The sequence below is a fragment of the Anticarsia gemmatalis genome, chromosome 27 (genome assembly GCF_050436995.1).
Source record: "Anticarsia gemmatalis isolate Benzon Research Colony breed Stoneville strain chromosome 27, ilAntGemm2 primary, whole genome shotgun sequence".
In the NCBI taxonomy this organism is placed as follows: domain Eukaryota; kingdom Metazoa; phylum Arthropoda; class Insecta; order Lepidoptera; family Erebidae; genus Anticarsia; species Anticarsia gemmatalis.
In genome coordinates this window covers 5,355,163-5,373,272 of record NC_134771.1, presented here as the reverse complement: position 1 = coordinate 5,373,272, position 18,110 = coordinate 5,355,163, and the positions used below count along the sequence as shown (strand labels likewise).

The 18,110-nt window shown below is 34.1% G+C and overlaps 1 protein-coding gene across 2 annotated transcripts in view; it reads left to right on the top strand.

Annotated features, from left to right (window-relative positions):
• vlc (disks large-associated protein 2) overlaps positions 1-17,589 on the top strand; it is a 55,489-nt gene extending 37,900 nt beyond the window's left edge. For both annotated transcript variants that reach the window (XM_076132267.1, XM_076132266.1), the window contains 6 exons: positions 3,787-5,243; positions 6,877-6,973; positions 7,735-7,892; positions 8,435-8,583; positions 11,181-11,271; positions 11,655-17,589. In XM_076132267.1, coding sequence (XP_075988382.1) covers positions 3,787-5,243; positions 6,877-6,973; positions 7,735-7,892; positions 8,435-8,583; positions 11,181-11,271; positions 11,655-11,762 — 2,060 coding nt within the window. In that variant the 3' untranslated portion in view covers positions 11,763-17,589. The remainder of the gene's footprint in view (positions 1-3,786; positions 5,244-6,876; positions 6,974-7,734; positions 7,893-8,434; positions 8,584-11,180; positions 11,272-11,654) is intronic.
• Positions 17,590-18,110: the final 521 nt, after the last annotated feature.

Genomic DNA, 18,110 nt, shown 5'->3' with positions numbered 1-18,110 from the left:
CCTAAACACACCTCAGACGAATTATTTCGCAAATTTTACCAACACTATCTATAAGCAGTCTCTGCATTAATAAATCCAAAACTCGCCGACCGTGAAACGGAACGGTGCGGACTGGCCGCAAACGGGTGCGTCGTCGACGTCTCGAGGAAAAAAAATAAAACGTTGACATTTCTTTGTGAACTGATGTCATATTGTCATAAAATAGTTGAGTGAAAAAATTATTTGATATGTTTAAAAAATAATTGTGGAAATTGATTTTGTTGTTGTTCGAAATATTGTGTAATAAAGTTAATGTGTGTTAAAAACTTGAGGTGAGTGTTCTAAGCCGGTTTTTCAATGTCAGAAAGATTTAAAAAATCAAATTACTTTTATCGTACTTTTCGTGAGAGCGAATTATTAAAAATTTTACGAAACTATTCAAAATTTGTGTTAAGATTGTATGAAACAAGCATGACGTAGTAGTTTTATTTCGCATTTACCGTAGCGTAGATGAGTAATCCGATTATTTTTGTTAGTTCATGGTAAAAACGATTCACGTTTCTATTTCTTTTTCTAAGCATGACTGTGTTTTTTTTTATTCATTTTGTATGACCATAAACTTTTATTTTTTTAATTATTCATCATTTACAGGCAAAGACTATGTTCATAATTTGAATATTATAGTTGAATTCTAATTAAAAAGACCACATGCAATCTGTTTACATGCAAATTTTACTTGTAAATTTAATTTAATCGCTTTATTTGCATATGTCTTTGATATAAATAGTAGTAAAAAGTTCCATAGCGATTAACAGCAGGATCTAATAAGTTCATATCGGTGTGACACTGTTATCAATGTTATTGGTAATGCTTTCATTGGAAACTGATAAAACTGCAGTATCAGTGGATTATTCTAATATTACGTAATTTACAGCTATTTTTGGCATTTACCTCAATAAATAATAGTCACATAATATCATTCTCATAGGGTAGGCAGAGACAACAAACTACAACCTTTCTTACATAAATCTCAGCTAACTTTTTTTTTTACTTAAAATGAAGTGAAAAATTTGTTTATTTTATTAACTAGTATTATTATGAATGATAAAATTAAATTATTTTTAATGTTATTTGGTTCCACATATATTATGCAGAGAGACCTTAACATCTTTGACACAAGGTTGACCACTAACCATATTTATATTATAAAGGTAATGTGAAAAAATTAAATATGCTAGTGTTTTATGTTAAGACTTGTCTTGCAATTAAAAAGGAAGTTAAGTGCCTAGAAGTTCCTTCTGTCTTTTTCAAATTAAGTAATGTTCTTAATATGACATTCAATAGATTTATGGAATTCTGCATGTTATCAGGCTTCATCTACAGTTTGCAATCATACATTTTCAACTAACTAAAATCGATGTCATCGCAACTGACCTATGTCACAATCGGTAATCAAACCTGCAACTTATCAAACATTACACAGTAATTTCACACCTGTTTATTTGATAAACATGTTTGAGCATCCTTGATTGTTACTTATTATTTATTCACTAAATATTGACTTTATGAATTAGTTATTTCTATTGATTTGAAGAATACCATGGAATACAGTTTTTCAGGTCATGGTTATTCAAGTCACAAGTTTTCAGATTCAAGGAGGTAACTTATGTCACTGAATTTACAAACTTAAGGCTGAAAATTTGGAATTTTGTGACCCAATTATATAACCCAAATATACAGAAGGTAATTTGATAAAATTACTGAACAGATCTTGATGAAACTTAGCATTGTTGTAGCCTATATGCTATAACAACACAAGATTTAGAAATGCTAGGTTGTACCTGTGGTGTTGTTTGGTCTGTGACCTAACCTAAATTGATTATTAAGCTTTTTCACAGAGAGTTCTAATTATCTAATTCGGTAGAATATTACGAAAAGCACTTTTAAAAAATCTTTTATATTATAAAAGAATATTATTTCAATATAATATTCTCATCATTGACATACTTTACACAATAACTTCTAATATAATAGATAAATAAATTGTCTGTCTGTTTACCTAGAGAAGCTGGAATACCACTATTTTGCAATTAATCTATAGTAGATTCTCAACAGAGATTGTTTAACTTATTGCTCCTTTACCTATTGATGAAATACATTCCATACTAATATGTTTGATGTTCCATGTCAAAGGCCTTCGGGCGGCTTGAACAACTTTGACACTAGGTTGACCACTAACCATACAATAAGAAGAAGAAGATGTAATTGTGTAGGTCTGAGTTATACTTTCACACCTATACTCCTGAACCTATTCTTATTAAATTCTGCAAATATATATACATAATTGAAGACAACAGAACAAACAGGCATATTTTTTCAAAAATTATCCCCTGTATATCTTTATTTTACCGAATCAACAAGCAAGCTAAGGACCATTCATTTGCAAGCAATTTTTTCATAAATTATCTCCTATACATCTTTATTTTACCAAATAAACAAGCAAGCTAAGTCACAGGGTACGCAAGTATTATTATAAAACCAATAGAAGCAAACCCATGTTCAAAAACTAGTCTCAAAAAACCTATTTCCCACATTAACTGTAGAAATATTACAACATAGTTTTAGCAACATATTGAGAAAGGTCGCTGTTTCGTTAAACAAAGAAATTGCCTGCATACAACATTGACATATGATGCAGTGACTCACGTCGTAGGCGGCTCGATCTTGGACAGGCTTATATGACGATATACATACAATTATAACGAGTTGTATATAATAGATAGATATATAACTCAAAGGTGACTGACTGACATAGTGATCTATCAACGCACAGCCCAAACCGCTATACGGAACGGGCTAAAATTTGGCATGCAGGTAGATGTTATGACATAGGCATCCGTTAATAAAGGATTTTGATGAATTCTACTCCTAAGGGGATAAAATAGGGGATGAATGTTTGTTTAAAAATTCTGTCCTAAGTCACATACCACTCGAACGAAGTCGCGGGCAATAGAAACTTTGTCCGAACTGGGAATCGAACCCAGGACCTCACGAAATACATTGAGTATTATAAGAATTTGTCCAGTATATTGCAATAGGCTTGCTTCCTATGTATTTCATACATTTCTGCCTACACCTTCAGATATAACAGGCATATGTTATTTTACTCTGCTATGTACTTCAAAAATGTATATAATGTTTTGTTATGAAATGATTTTATCAATTTTATCATCACGTTACGCTTTATCGCACGATAAGACATATGTACGGTATTTTGTAATTAGTTTCTCAATATATTTCAATATTGTAACATGAGTCAAACAAAATGTGTGATTATTTTCTTATATTTGCTTCTTGTAAGTGCTTTTTTGTGTTTATTTTACTATAATTTTGTCTCCAAAACCTTAAAAATTGGTTTAGAATAAAGTACTGTAGATATTTTCCAATATTTATGGCTTTATGACTGGTTTTACGATTTCTTGATAACTATAGATAGCTTATCTGTAAGGTTTTGATAGATTTTTATCTGGCACTTTAAGTATTGGATAATGTTTTATAGGAATGGCATAAATACTGTAAACATAATAAAGAACATCTCTGCCTAACCCATTTTAGCTATATGTTCTTATAAAGATCAATACAAAAATATCTAGTGTAGAATTTTTTTTTCAATAATAAATGTTATCTTTTACATGTCCCAATGCTGGGCAAGCATCTATGCCCAGAATGAGATAGGAGTTAGGTAAATAACCTTATAACAAAAAACTATCAAAAATATTATTTTAAATTCTTTCCTTCTCATTTCAGATACCACATCGGGGAGCTTAAATCTCCTAACACCATCTTCTACCACCAGTCGCATCAGGGACTTTACTTCCCGCATCCAAGAGCGAGCAGCCTCTAACCTCCAGCCCAACTATCTCGCTAGTCCCACCCCCGTAGCGACCCCTGTCCGGACCCCAGAAGACACAACACCCACCCCAAGAAAACCATCAGAAAATTTACTCAAACCTCCCCCCAAAGTCCACATCGACTCCTCCAGCCACAGATCGAGGGGACACCATAAAAAGCGGGACGAAATACCCCATAAAAAACCAAGCTACTTAAATCTAGCTTGCTCGGTAAATGGATACACGAATTTGACTACGTACGACTCCAAATTGAGACAAGATATCAACAAGAGTCGGGAAGCGTCCCCTATTAGACCTATAACACATACTTATCAGTACAGGAGCGAGAATAACTCCTTGTTGGTCCCTGTACCAGTGAGTGCTAATAAACTGCTGGTCCCTACATTCGGGCCCCATGATACTCGTGTTGATTTGACACATAAAGCGCCTACTAAGGCGCACACGGATCCCTATCTAGCCACTTCCCCCTTTAATGTATACATGGCGGCAGAAAACAAGCAATTAAAGAACGATTTTCTTGGCAATATGACTACTACCAGTCGCCCTTACATATCTAGTGAAAGCAAGACTTTTGCTACTTCGATGCTTCATAAAACGGATGAAGTAGACAACGCGAAGGAGATTACGTTCAAATCGAGTTATTCCGAGACGAATTTCAGGAAGACTGTCACCTCTAATGGTAAAGAAAGTAGATTCAGTTCCGAGTCCTATACAATATCGTCTAATGGAGTGTCTAAGAGAGTTGAAATCACGAAAGAAAATGGCGAAAAATTAACAAGTCCTATGAAAAGTTTCATTCAGCAGAGAGTTGAGAGATTATATGGACCGGGAGCATTAGCCCAGGGTTTCTTCAACCAGAAACGACACAAACTGAAAAGCTCAAGTGAGGATGATGAGCCTAAGGTCTTAACTGAGAAATCTCTGAACACTCCAGAAAGGATTCCTCGCAAAATTGAAGAGCCTGAGAACTTATGTACCAGTCCTAACGGGGAGATGGATTCGGGCTGTTCCCTGCCTGTGCTAAGGCATTTAAGGCCTGAATTTCGAGCGCAGTTGCCTATTCTGTCACCAAAGAAGAGTGTAAAGAGTGAGCTGTCTCCGCAGAAGGTGGAAGAAGAAGAAAAAGTGGTAAAGACTGATGTAGTGGAAAGTGTAGCGGCGGTAACGAATGGTGTGTCTGTGATAAAAGTGGACAGTGAAGTGCCGGTTAGTGTAAACGGTGGTAACACTGAGAACGGTGAATGTAAAGAGGTTGTGAAGGGTGGACTTTATTTCTTGGATTTGGAGAAGAAGGAGACTGAACGGCTGTTGGCGCTGGCTGCTACGGCTGAGAAGGAGTTAGAGGACTTACAGGTGAGTTTATGTTTCTTTAAAAATGCTAGGTAATTAGCATTATTCAGTTACAACAGTAGTGTGTAACTGCAGATGATATAAAAGGTTCAATACCTGGTTGAGAAAGTAAATTTTTATGTTTATATAGTTATTATTTACCTATGCCTATCTCTGTCACTTTTGTTTGGTAGTGCTCAATGAATGTCATTCGAATTTGGTAAATGTTATTGACGTCAAGAAGATGGACATTTTTTAAAGAAAAATGTAGTTTTTTTGTGTATAGGAAAGCATAAATCGTTAAAGAGTTCTATATTTTTGACGAAAGTTGGCCTAAAGTCTTTTGATAAGAACTAGCGCGCAACTCACGGCCACTCTTTTCAATCACGCCTAATGTATTGACCTCACAAATATAATTGTTAATCCTTGGATATGAGAGCCGAGACTAATTGCTGTTGTATTGTTTCGACAATTCAATTCTTTATGGCTATCTTGTTAGCCTGGTAATTACAGCTGCCAAAGTCCAAAACTACCTATGTTGAATCTATTTTTCTTGCTTATATTCTCAAAATGTTAGCTATTTTGAATATGTATGAATGTATGAGCATTTGGAGTAAAATTACTAAATCGATTTCTATGAAACTTAGCACACAGATAGTTTATGTCAATCAATTTAACATGGAATTACTCTAAAAGAAGGATAACGAATCTTTCGACATGGACGAATTTGCAGGCAAAAAGTAATTGTAGGATTTTAATGTGTTAATGCCAACTAAAAGCTCACAGATTCGATTCCCTGGGTGTTAATAAGATTTATCCAAATATCTATTGCAAATATCTAAATTAAGGAATCACCTTTTTAAAATTGATCCATATTTATTATTCACAAAACTCAAAAATCCGCTCCTAAGTGGTGAAAATAGGGGATGTAATTGTGTAGTCAGCTAAGTAGTTTTTATAAAAGATGTTTTTGAATATTAAAATTATAATACAACATTGGTTTATTAAAATTTTAGAGGACGAGTGGTGTTGACCTTACAGAATGAGTTAATATTCAATTTTATTATGTAAATGCACACAATTGTTATAATATTAATGTGTTATCATATATTTATATTTCGACAGGTGTTAAGTTTTATACACTTATAGTAGAATGGAATATCAGAATTTGTAAATTGATTTAAAAAATATTGTGTTCAAGAAATTAAATTATTCTCTGTATCTGAAAATCAGTAAATAGCTGTATTTCAAAAATTACACGTATTGATACAAAATTGATGCCAAGTGATTTTGCCTATACTATCTAGGTATCATACTTTATTTTACAGTTTGTATGCATAAATAAGAGAATTATTATGTTGTAAAAAAATCTACCAACTACCTATTAACTATTTTTCAATATGTATGACTAGAGACAGATCCTAGTTAATTTTGGAAAAGTATGATGAAAATCATTGTCCAACAATTGGACAATATGGGTCTAAAAAATATTATGCATTTGTTTCAAGAACTTTATATGAAGGATACAATATTAAGGATATTTTCAATGCTAGATTTTGGTCTCTCAATGAGCCTTGGATCCCAAAGCTTTGCAGACCATAACATTAATGTACACAATAAATTCTTTTAAATAATGGAAATGCTGAAATGTTTTCAGAATCGTGAGGATGTAAGCGAGGAGATCTTGGGCTTGCTGCGCGCTGCTTCTGGCAAGGCGAGGCTTCTCGCCACGCAGAAAATGCAGCAGTTTGAAGGTAAACACTTTATTGAAATATTTGAGCTTCTCTATATTTTTTTCTTTATTATAAAAAGACAACTCCCGCACTAAGAATTGCTCTTGTGTCGCGGGAAATTTCACAAACAACGGACACAAAGCACAACCAGACCCGAAACAATTATTTGTGGATCGCATAAATAATTTCTCCGTGTGGGAATCGAATCCACGACTCAATGGTATCGGCGTGGTGACCTAAACCACTACGCCACGGAGGCAGTCGCAGATATTGCATATTAAATTTCAAATCAATAGAACCTTGCTTTATTGAGAGTTACGTTAACAGTTCTTAATTTAATATAACCCTCGCCTAGCACTTGGTCAGTGTAGTACAATCAAGGTCTAAACTCTCCCTCATACTGGGAAGACTTACTTGCCTAACAGAAAGACTACTACGGTAATCTATACTAATATTATAAAGCTGAAGTCTAAATATATACAACTACAATATAATATATGTATAACTCAAAGGTGACTGACTGACATAGTGATCTATCAACGCACAGCCCAAACCACTGGTCGGATCAGCCTCAAATTTGGCATGCAGGTAGATGTTATGACGTAGGCATACGCTAAAAAAGGATTTTCATCAATTCTTCTCCTAACGAAATATAATAGGGGATGAAAGTTTGTATGAAAACGCTGTCCTAAATCACAAATCACGCGATTTGACTAGCACCTTGACTAAAGTTAATTAGTGTTAATTTACTCGTTTTTAATTGTATCTTGTACACTTTCCAGGTCTCTGCTACAACAACATCAACGAGCGGCTGGACGAGCCGTTCCCCACGACGCTTGAGGACCTGCAGGGCTTCTGGGACATGGTGTGTCTGCAGGTCAACAATGTGAACGCGCTCTACTCGCACATAGCTGAGCTGAAGGCTAATAACTGGCAAGAGGTGAGCGGGACTAGGAGTAGCAAAAGTTTCAGGAGCTTAGGTCACTTTTAGCCCTGGACAATTTGCCCATGTGGTACATTTTGGTGTTATTTTGATCCACGATCAATTTCCAATTTAGTAGTATTGAAACTGTAACTTGATCAAATTGGGCCACAAAAAAAATAAGCAAAAAGGCAAGGAAAACATTGCCTTGCCATCCGAGTTTAAGAATTTTTGACTCACTACACTGCCAGTCATTTTGAACTAGACCTGTTTTGATTAATTGAGATTATAATAATATTGATCTTAAAAAATTGTGACCCTATGACCAACTAAGTTGGATAATTCGGTTTATTCCAATTCTAGAGGTGTAGGCAGAAGTGTATTAGATACATTCTTATTCTACCATTTAGAATCTAAGGCCCAGATAAGGTAGTAGAGAAAGTAACATAACCCGACCCAGGAATCGAACCCTACTTCAAGAGTTACACACACTACCTCCTAAACCACAGACACAGTAATAAAAATCCTCAATTAACCAAAAAATGCTGTTTAAATTCCAGATAGCAGCACCAATAAAGCAGAAGGCCGCCAGCAGCGCGACCCCCGCGCGCGCCCGGCCCCGCGCCGCCAGCACGCAGCACAACGAGAAGGCCAGGCTGGCCGCCGAGAAGAGGGAGGCCGACAGGAAAGCTATGCTGGAACATCGCAGGTATATAACAGACAAACATATATAGCCTGCGTGGCGCAGTGGTTAAGGTGGTCATTGGTGGGTTCGATTCCCACACGGAACAAATATTTGTGCGAAAAATCCGTTGCGTAGTTGTAAAGATAGTCATACATACATACAGACAGACGCGGGAAGCGACTATACTATGCAGTGATTATCCGCGTGGACTATAGTTATACTAGCTACTGCCCGCGACTTCGTCCGTGGGTAAAAAAAAATCCATAGTAAGGAGTATCCTATGTGTTAATACAGATTTTAAGCAGTTATCAGTGTACTAAATTTTATTAAAATCCGTCCAGTAATCTTCGCGTAAAAGAGTAACAAACGTGCATACACCCATTCATACACACAAATTTCACATTTATATCATTAGTAGGATATTTTCATTCTAAATGTATCATAAATAGTGTGAAATTCTTATTTTATTTTATAATCTATTATTTTGTAGCTCTCTCAAATTGGATCTAAAAAAGAGTAAGGTTTTGGTTTCATAAAGCCCTGCCCATTTTGAAACCTTCCCACCTAAATTTCTTACACTATATTTACCCCTAAGATTATGTTTTCTATACAAAAACAGACGTGTTGTAACCTGTGATTAGTTACACAGTGTGTTGTCACTTACAATCAATGTTGTAACTGTATATGAGTGAAGATATAACACTGTATAACTAATCACAGCTTTATTATAAGACAGTGATTAATAACTGCACGTTTGTCACAGTGGTTTAATCTAGCCACAATATTAACGTTCGTGTGGTGGGTTCAAATCCCTGGACAAATATTTGTATGTAGAACACAAGCATCTGTTCTTCAAATATTAATTTATATATTAGGTCGGGGAAAAAGTCTTTTCGCATTTTAGTATGTATGAACTTGTAATAAAATTTACTTTTGCTTCAAGAATCACAAATGAGTACACGGTTCATTAGATTTCTTTCAGTGAGCTCGTGAGGTACCCAAATATCGAGCTTTTTTGTGTAGAGAAAAGATTTTATTACAAGTTCATACATACTATAATAAGACTTTTTCTCCGGACCTTATATGTAGAAGTATATAAGTAAGTTTATCAGTCATCTGATTGATGTCCGTATACCCAGCAGGGCCCTTCGTCTGATTCGATTGAATACTAAAGTTTCACTTAGGTAATATTTTATACCTTCCGAATAGTGTAAGTAAAATAATTGTACCTCAACAGTTATGCGAGAAAATTGAATTAATTTCCAGCAGGGCCCTCCGTGGTTTGAAGGTCTTCAGACCTGTAGTGTATGTGCCTGTATAGCGGTGCATTAGTACCTTTAGATTATCTTTGTTTTCTTGAAAAAAAGTTATTAGTTTATAAGAAATATACCTAGAAAATGTTTATAATGCCAGCAGGGCCCTTTTTTGTTTTGGGGGTTTCAGTCCAAACAATCATATTTCCTAGCAGCATTCTATTTGTACTTTTCAAAAATCTTATCGCTTAATTCAAATAATGAATAATAATATGTAAATAAATCAGATAAAAAAAATCTAAAAAAATAAAATTACTCTGATATCTAAAGATGGCTATACTTATTATTTGATTATTTATGTGATGCGACCAATGAAATAAAAATCAGTTTGTATGTTATACTAGCTGTTGCCAGCGACTCCACCCGCGTGGTCAAATGAATGAGAGGTTTTACCGCGGTAAAAAGTAGCCTATGTCACTCTCCAGTCTCATAAATCTCCAAAATCATAATTACCATAACATCGCATATACTTATTGTTGTATTATTTATGTGATGCAAGCAATTAAATTAAAATCAGTTCGTATGTTATATCAGGTACGTATATTAATATCTTCGAAAAAAGTACCTACTCAATGATGAATTACAACAACAAATAAGTGTGATTGACAAAAATCAATAATAGTTGTAGCAATAAGAATTCTCAATCAAACGTTGTTCAGTGTGGGTTAATAAAGTTCCTAGTAGGAAAATTTACAGTAGGTAGGTATATTGAATTAAGCGATAAGTTTTTTGAAAAGTACAAATAGAATGCTGCTAGGAAATATGATTGTTTGGACTGAAACCCCCAAAACAAAAAAGGGCCCTGCTGGCATTATAAACATTTTCTAGGTATATTTCTTATAAACTAATAACTTTTTTTCAAGAAAACAAAGATAATCTAAAGGTACTAATGCACCGCTATACAGGCACATACACTACAGGTCTGAAGACCTTCAAACCACGGAGGGCCCTGCTGGAAATTAATTCAATTTTCTCGCATAACTGTTGAGGTACAATTATTTTACTTACACTATTCGGAAGGTATAAAATATTACCTAAGTGAAACTTTAGTATTCAATCGAATCAGACGAAGGGCCCTGCTGGGTATACGGACATATCTGATTGCAGTACAAGCTCTGCTTATTTAATTAGATGACCGCGTGTGAGTTGTCCAATGATATTTTTTATTTTTCAACAAAAATGTAATCTATTCTCCATTCTATGATCGGACACCATTACAATTGCCTGACCCAACACTGAATGCTCCCTAACCAACATAAATTAATTATATACACATATATTATAGTATGTTTGTCTGTCTGTACCCAGGCGCGTAGCCCGCGAGCGACAGCTGGCGGCGCGGGCCACGCCGGGGGGCAGCGCCGAGCCCTCCACACATATGGGGATTGAAGGCAGTCAGGTAAATATAACTTGTTTTATACAAACATACATATATCAGAAGTCAGAAGCTCGAAAGTCTGACAACCAGTCTTACCGAAGGGTATCGTGTTATATCCCAGGTAACTGGGTTGTGGAGGTCCGATAGGCAGCCGCTCCATGTATAGTACTGGTGGTCTTTCGCCGCTGGATTGTCCCACCACTTAACAAGGGTCTCGTCCCAGAATGAGGGAGCGGTCAGGCCTTGAGGGTTGGGGACTTAGCATACCTTCAAGATATACACATTAGAAAATGACTTATAGCATTTTGTTCGAACTGGGAATCGAACCCGGGGTCAATATTCGATTGTGCTACAAAGGCAGTCTATAGTCATATTATTAACAACAAAATTTCCCTTTTTTACAGGAGGTTGAGATATTTGTGGGTAAAACTGGCAAGTCGTCGAAAGTGGCGCCCACTGGCGACTGCATGAGCGCAACAGATTCTGTCGACACCGTCGTTGATCAGAGCTGATCACCCTCTGATCAATCACTGATCAACCCCTGATCAACTCCTGATCAAGTCTCGTAAACTGAACAGCGCTAACTTGTATCATGTACTATAAGAGAGAAAATCATTAAAAAATCTAGATTTTTATCCAAATTGGTACATTTTGGTACATTTTCTCATATGAGGATGTAGACATTAAAATGTGTAGTGTTTCTTTCTTTGGTCCGTTAAAAATTGGTATTTTTTCATGAGATGGTCTATCATTTTGTAAATTTTTATCTAAATCGACTTAGCCGTTTTACCAAAAGAGACACATTTACAATACCTATAAATCTTGGCAAAGAAAATTCAGTTTTTCCCGCAGGTAGAGCTATAATAATGCAAATGTTTTACATAAATCGATTCAGCAGTTCTAAATCTTTTCTCTCTTAAAGTATATGACACTTTTTAGAAAAGAGTGAGAAAATTCTATATATTATTTATGAAATTCTTTTTAACTATAAATTATTTGTAATATTTAATTCAATGCAGTGATTTTTGGTTATTATTTATTATGTTTTTTTTTAATTCCCAAAAAAAATATTGCAGTTTTTTTTACATATTTATTTTTTACAGTTTACGAGATGATTAGATTTCTTTAAATTGTATGTTTTATTATATAAATATTATATACGGGGATTAACGTAAACATTTCTTTTATATTTCTTGACGTTTCGGCTACTACGAGAAGAAGTATGCTAATGAAAACAAGCGTCACTTAACTTTGTATGTCTGAATATAGCAACAAGTCACTGTGTAGAAGTCGAAACATAAATACAAGAGACTTATATAAGGATTAAGGAGTATGTGTGAGGGAGACGTAACAACGACGTGCTTCCGTTCCCTCACACGCACTCCGCGTATACGTCTACTGTAGTTATATATCAACTACTATAAAGCGTCTTGTTGCTATGTTCAGACGCTTAAAGTTATCTTGCACATAAACTACTGTGATTTTCTTGAAGTTTCGGCCCAATTAACATTGTGCGAGGTAGCCAAAACGTCAAGCTATGTATGGTAAAATGTATGTTCGCGTTAATTCCCGTTTTCTATTTATATAATAAACATGCAACGCGAAAGTTTAAAATAAATGAAATTATGTATGAATGCATGTAATTTAAAAATAATAATAAAATTATGATACTCAGTGCGATAGGGAATATGGAATCGTGTTTTTAATTTACAATAAATCTTTTGTTTTTAATCCATTGATGTTGTTTTACAATTTTTTTTTATTGGGTCAATTTTTTGACCTGATTTTTTACCGGTCAAATTTTTTTCGGCTCAATTTTGACTCTAACAATCGGCAGGCTTACTTTATTTTTTTTGGTCAAAAATCTTGTGGTCGATTTGACCTTAATGGGGTCGATTTCTGGCTATATTGTCCAGTAAATTTTTGACCCGAAATGCAACATATCTATACTAATTTAAAATTTATAATTCATCATATTTATACGTAGAAAGACTAATTTTAATGCATATTTAGAAAAACATTTAAGAATAACCAATAATGTCCCACTGCTGGGCAAGGGTCTCCTTCCGTAATGAGGGAGGGGTTAGGCCTTGAGTCCACCACGCTGGCCAAGTGCGGGTTGGGGAATTTGCATACCTTCAAGAACTGTATTAAATAACTCTCAGGCATACATTTTGACCTATAAATCTTAGATAGCAATCTATCTGTAATCATTGATAGAATATTGGCAATGGCCGTAGTTCAAGTGTAATTAAAATTAGTCTTTCTCATATCAAATTACAATTTTACACATTCCTCAATAAACAGTCTTAATAATAAACGTGTTGTAAGCTGTGATTAGTGATACAGTGTTATATCTTCACTTATATACAGTTCAACATTGATTGTAAGTGACAACACACTGTGTAACTAATCACAGCTTACAACACGTTTGTTAGTAAGCTATGGATATATTCTTGCATTTTGCTATTGTATATAAGATATATTTATACACACAAATATATAAAAATATACATTTTAATATACTGCATTGGTTTTTATCAAAAAAATATATCTAAAATTATTATAAGCAGTGCTTGGGAACGCCAGACAATCCTTTAAATAGTTTTTGGCAGGTTTATAGCACAAAATTATTTATGTATGTGTAAGGATATCTCAAATTAAGGATACTGGATCAAATTTCAAATTTAAATGGGTCATTAGAAGCCATGTTATAAACCACCAAAATCGGTCCATCCAGTAACAGTAATAAACTTCGAAAAATACGAAAGAAAGAAATAATTCATTTAGTCGACTTGTGGTGGTACGATGAATTGAGAATCTCCTCCTTTTTTGAGTCGGTTTGTAAATCCCAACGCAGGTAAGAATGGGCTACATGGAGTTCTAGCTGCTATCCTATAAAGTCGTTCAGAATTATTAAAACTGTCACTTTTCTTAGAAACATTGCTGTCAAGACATTTCGCTGATGTTTTTCCAAACAGCCACTTGCCTGACGACAACCTTGGGAATTCGTTCTCCCGCCTCAAAAAGAATTACGTAAAATATTGACACTTATGATTTTCAAAGTTTCAGTTAGACCGTGTCCAGGGAATTTGCCGCAAATCGTTAATCGATTTGCGCGTTACCGAGATACAAGGCGCCCATACATTGAGTCCAGAAGCTTTTTTTTAGTATTTGTTCTGAGCCTGGATGTCAATTTATCTATCTAAGTATGTATTTAGAAGTTATAAGTATGTTAATCAGTTATTTGGTACCATAGTACAAGCTCTGCTTAGTTTGGAATCAAATGACCGCGTGTGAGTTGTCCAATAATACTTATTATTTATTTATATATTCTAAGCTCTCGCTCCTTGTGGCAGTAGCGTAACTATACTGTCCGAGGTCTGTGGCAAATTCATCGGATGGGCCCTCTTCCCCCAAAACAGGAAGAAGACGGCATACATTTTTAGACAGTTTCATATTAAACTGTAACCGTGTGAACCTTAGGGCTAATCTTGTCGTATGGTTAGTGGTCAACCTAGTGTCAAAGTTGTTCAAGCCGCTCGAAAAGCGTTTACCGCGGCTTAACGACTGTTATCTTAATTGATAACAACCGGGACCGACTTTTTACATGCCCTCCGAAGCACGGAGACGCCCTGTTCTAATACCACTATGCGGTCACCGCGCCAAGTTTTGCTTACTCACAGATCGACATGAATCAAAAATTTGAAACTGAAACATACAGAAGAAATAAATCCTTTGCAGTATATTAAAATGACTTAAACCGAATTTTAAACTGAATTTATCAACAGGACTGCATCGCTTACATGATGTATAAATATATGAATTATTATGAAAAATTACATTAAAATATCATGAAAAAGTTATGGAAGTTTGTAAGGATCGTACCAAGTGGCGTTCTGTGGTCTCTGCCTGACCCTATGAAAAGAAGGCGTGATTTTAGTATGTAAATATTCTAAAATATAATAAACGCAATTTAACTTGCGTTTCAATAAACTCAAAATTATATTTATAACTGTGCAGTCCTCAGTTCGACGCCCGGTTCAAGCTTTTTGGACAATTTTAATGTAATTTTGATATAATAATTATTTCTATAACCCTTTTTATCGCTCAATAGTATAGAAAATCTGACCGTCGTATTCTCCCGCTAGATGCGCCACTGGTGTTTAGTATCCATAATGCTAATTTACTCGGTCCATTACAAATAAACTACGTCTTCAGGATCCTGCCTGAAGGAACAAGTGCAATAATTGCTTCGAGTTGGTTTTGTTATTCGAGAAATATCGCCCAACCGTACGTACCAACCCGAATATGTGTTCTAAAATACATTAAAAACTTAGGGAATTATTTTCTAATACAATTTGGCAAACTTTTACCCGATAACTCCTTTTTACATTGACAAAAAAATTATTTAAAGTAACATCAGTGGTGCCATCTATGACTAAGCTTTGTGAACTATTTCCTATTGCAATTAAATAAGACAGTTTTGTTTGATATATGATATTTTGTATAAATGCATGTTGAATTTGAAATAGTGTGTTATATTTTAATGAATTAAAGACTTATAAAATAATATGGTCTAAAAAGATCGATTTTGCTGAGTTTTGTAAGATTTGTTGATAAATATATTATAACGTCGGTTTCCCGTTTAATCATTTAAAAATAAAGACTCTGAGTAAAAACTCTTTGGTGTAATCTTGTCTATGGCTCGAGTGTTGCCAGTGTCGGGAATATTCCCTTAAATTGTGGTAAATAATAATAATAAAACGGACTGGGAGAGTATAAATAATGTTGTTTGTTACGTTGTATGTTTGTGTGTTCTGTGTTGTTAAGATTTTTATCTAAGATATATTGGGGAAAAATGTAGTTCTAAAATCAAGCTAACAATATTTATTTGATCTCTGCCTACCCCTATGGGAAAAGCGCGAGATTTTATTTTTGTATTTCGAAAATGAAAAGAAAACTATTAAAATAAAAGTAAGGTGAAAATACTCAATTTTTCCCAGTATATCTAAGATTTTAAAGCATATTATTAGTTAAGATACTTTACCTTATTGATTAAATATTAATTTGTACAAAATGTTTTATGTATTTTTTATACATGGCAACACGCATTTATATAGACAATTAAATATAGAAAAAGCTTAAATATCCTACGTACACATTTAAATTCAGTAAAATATACGAAAAAAATGTAATTTTAAAAAATAAATTAGGTAATGTTGCCATGTGTGTATTTATGTTACTGCTTTATAGATTCAGGAATTTTATATTTATTTTAATCGATATTGCTATTTGTAGGCGAATTAAATGTCAAAATATTTTATTAAAATAGTACGCACTGATAAAAACAAATATATATATTTATTAGCGAATATTTTTTCAAAATTTTGTAATAAAAATAAAATCGTGAGTTGCTTGCAATGAGTTGAAATTGTAAATTTTAATAATAATCATATAATAGGGATGTTTCAAGTAAAAAAACAATTCGTCTGTTAGATTATTGAAAAATATTAGACATAACACGACACAAATTAACTAAATCTATATAAATAAAAATGAATCACTGAAATGTACCTACGCGCATAAATTTTGAACAACTAAAGTTAAGTTTGTAACAGTCGGGCCAAGAATTAAATTTTAATTAATTGTATGGGATCGATGGGATTACAATTACTATAGGAATCAATCAACTATACCCGGACGAAGCTGCTTGAAACGAAGATAAATTAAATAAATAATCAATAAATATAAGTCCCGCTGTGACGTCATATGGCGTCAGATGAAAATATTGTCGTATTTTTGAATAACGTAATATTGACAAAAATATACGTGTCTGTTTTCCAATAATCTGGCAAACGAACTAAATACTAACTATAATGACATATCCCTATTACGATAAAATATATATTAATGGCGTCTATCGATGTATTTATGTACAGCTGAAATTATTGCTGGAACTGTTTCACTTGTTAGATTGAGTGACAGTTAATGTATGAAAATACTGTTAAAAACTATCTTATTCGCTAACCGGTACTTTTTCGACAGTAATTAAACGGACTTATATAATAAGTTAAAAAATAATCGTGTAAAGTCCAATATTCGATATTACTTCATTAAATAATAGATGGCGCCACACGTTCGATGCAAGTAACGCCATCTAGCGGTATCCATCAGCAACTCTACTTTATTTTTCAATAAGTAGTTATAATATTCGTATGAAAATGTTATTAAATTATCTATATGTCAAGCAATTAGATTAAAATCACGCCTGTAATTAATAAAATACATTGTCTGCTGTAAATTAATTTATACAATAAAATATCATGACATTGGTTAGCTCTTTCGTTTTATTTCACAATGTTCATAATAATATTCTATTAATGTCTTCTGCCAAAATTAGGCATTACTTAAGATGGTCGCTACGCCACTACCATGTGTCGTAGGTTCGATTTCCACACGGAGCAATTATTTGTGCGATCAACAAATAGTTGTTGAACTTTGCATCTATTGTTTGTATGTTCCTAAAAATCCTTGGACACATGGTAGATTTAATAATGAAGACGTCACATGGTAGAATTTTCCTGATCGTCTTCATGGTGAAGACGTCACATGGTAGAATTTTCCTGATCGTCTTCATGGTGAAGACGTCACATGGTAGAATTTTCCTGATCGTCTTCATGGTGAAGACGTCACATGGTAGAATTTTCCTGATCGTCTTCATGGTGAAGACGTCACATGGTAGAATTTCCCAGGTAGAATTCATGATGAAGACGTCACATGGTACAATTTTCCAGGTAGAATTCATGATGAAGACGTCACAAGGTAGAATTTTCCTGATAGCTTTCATGTAGATCACG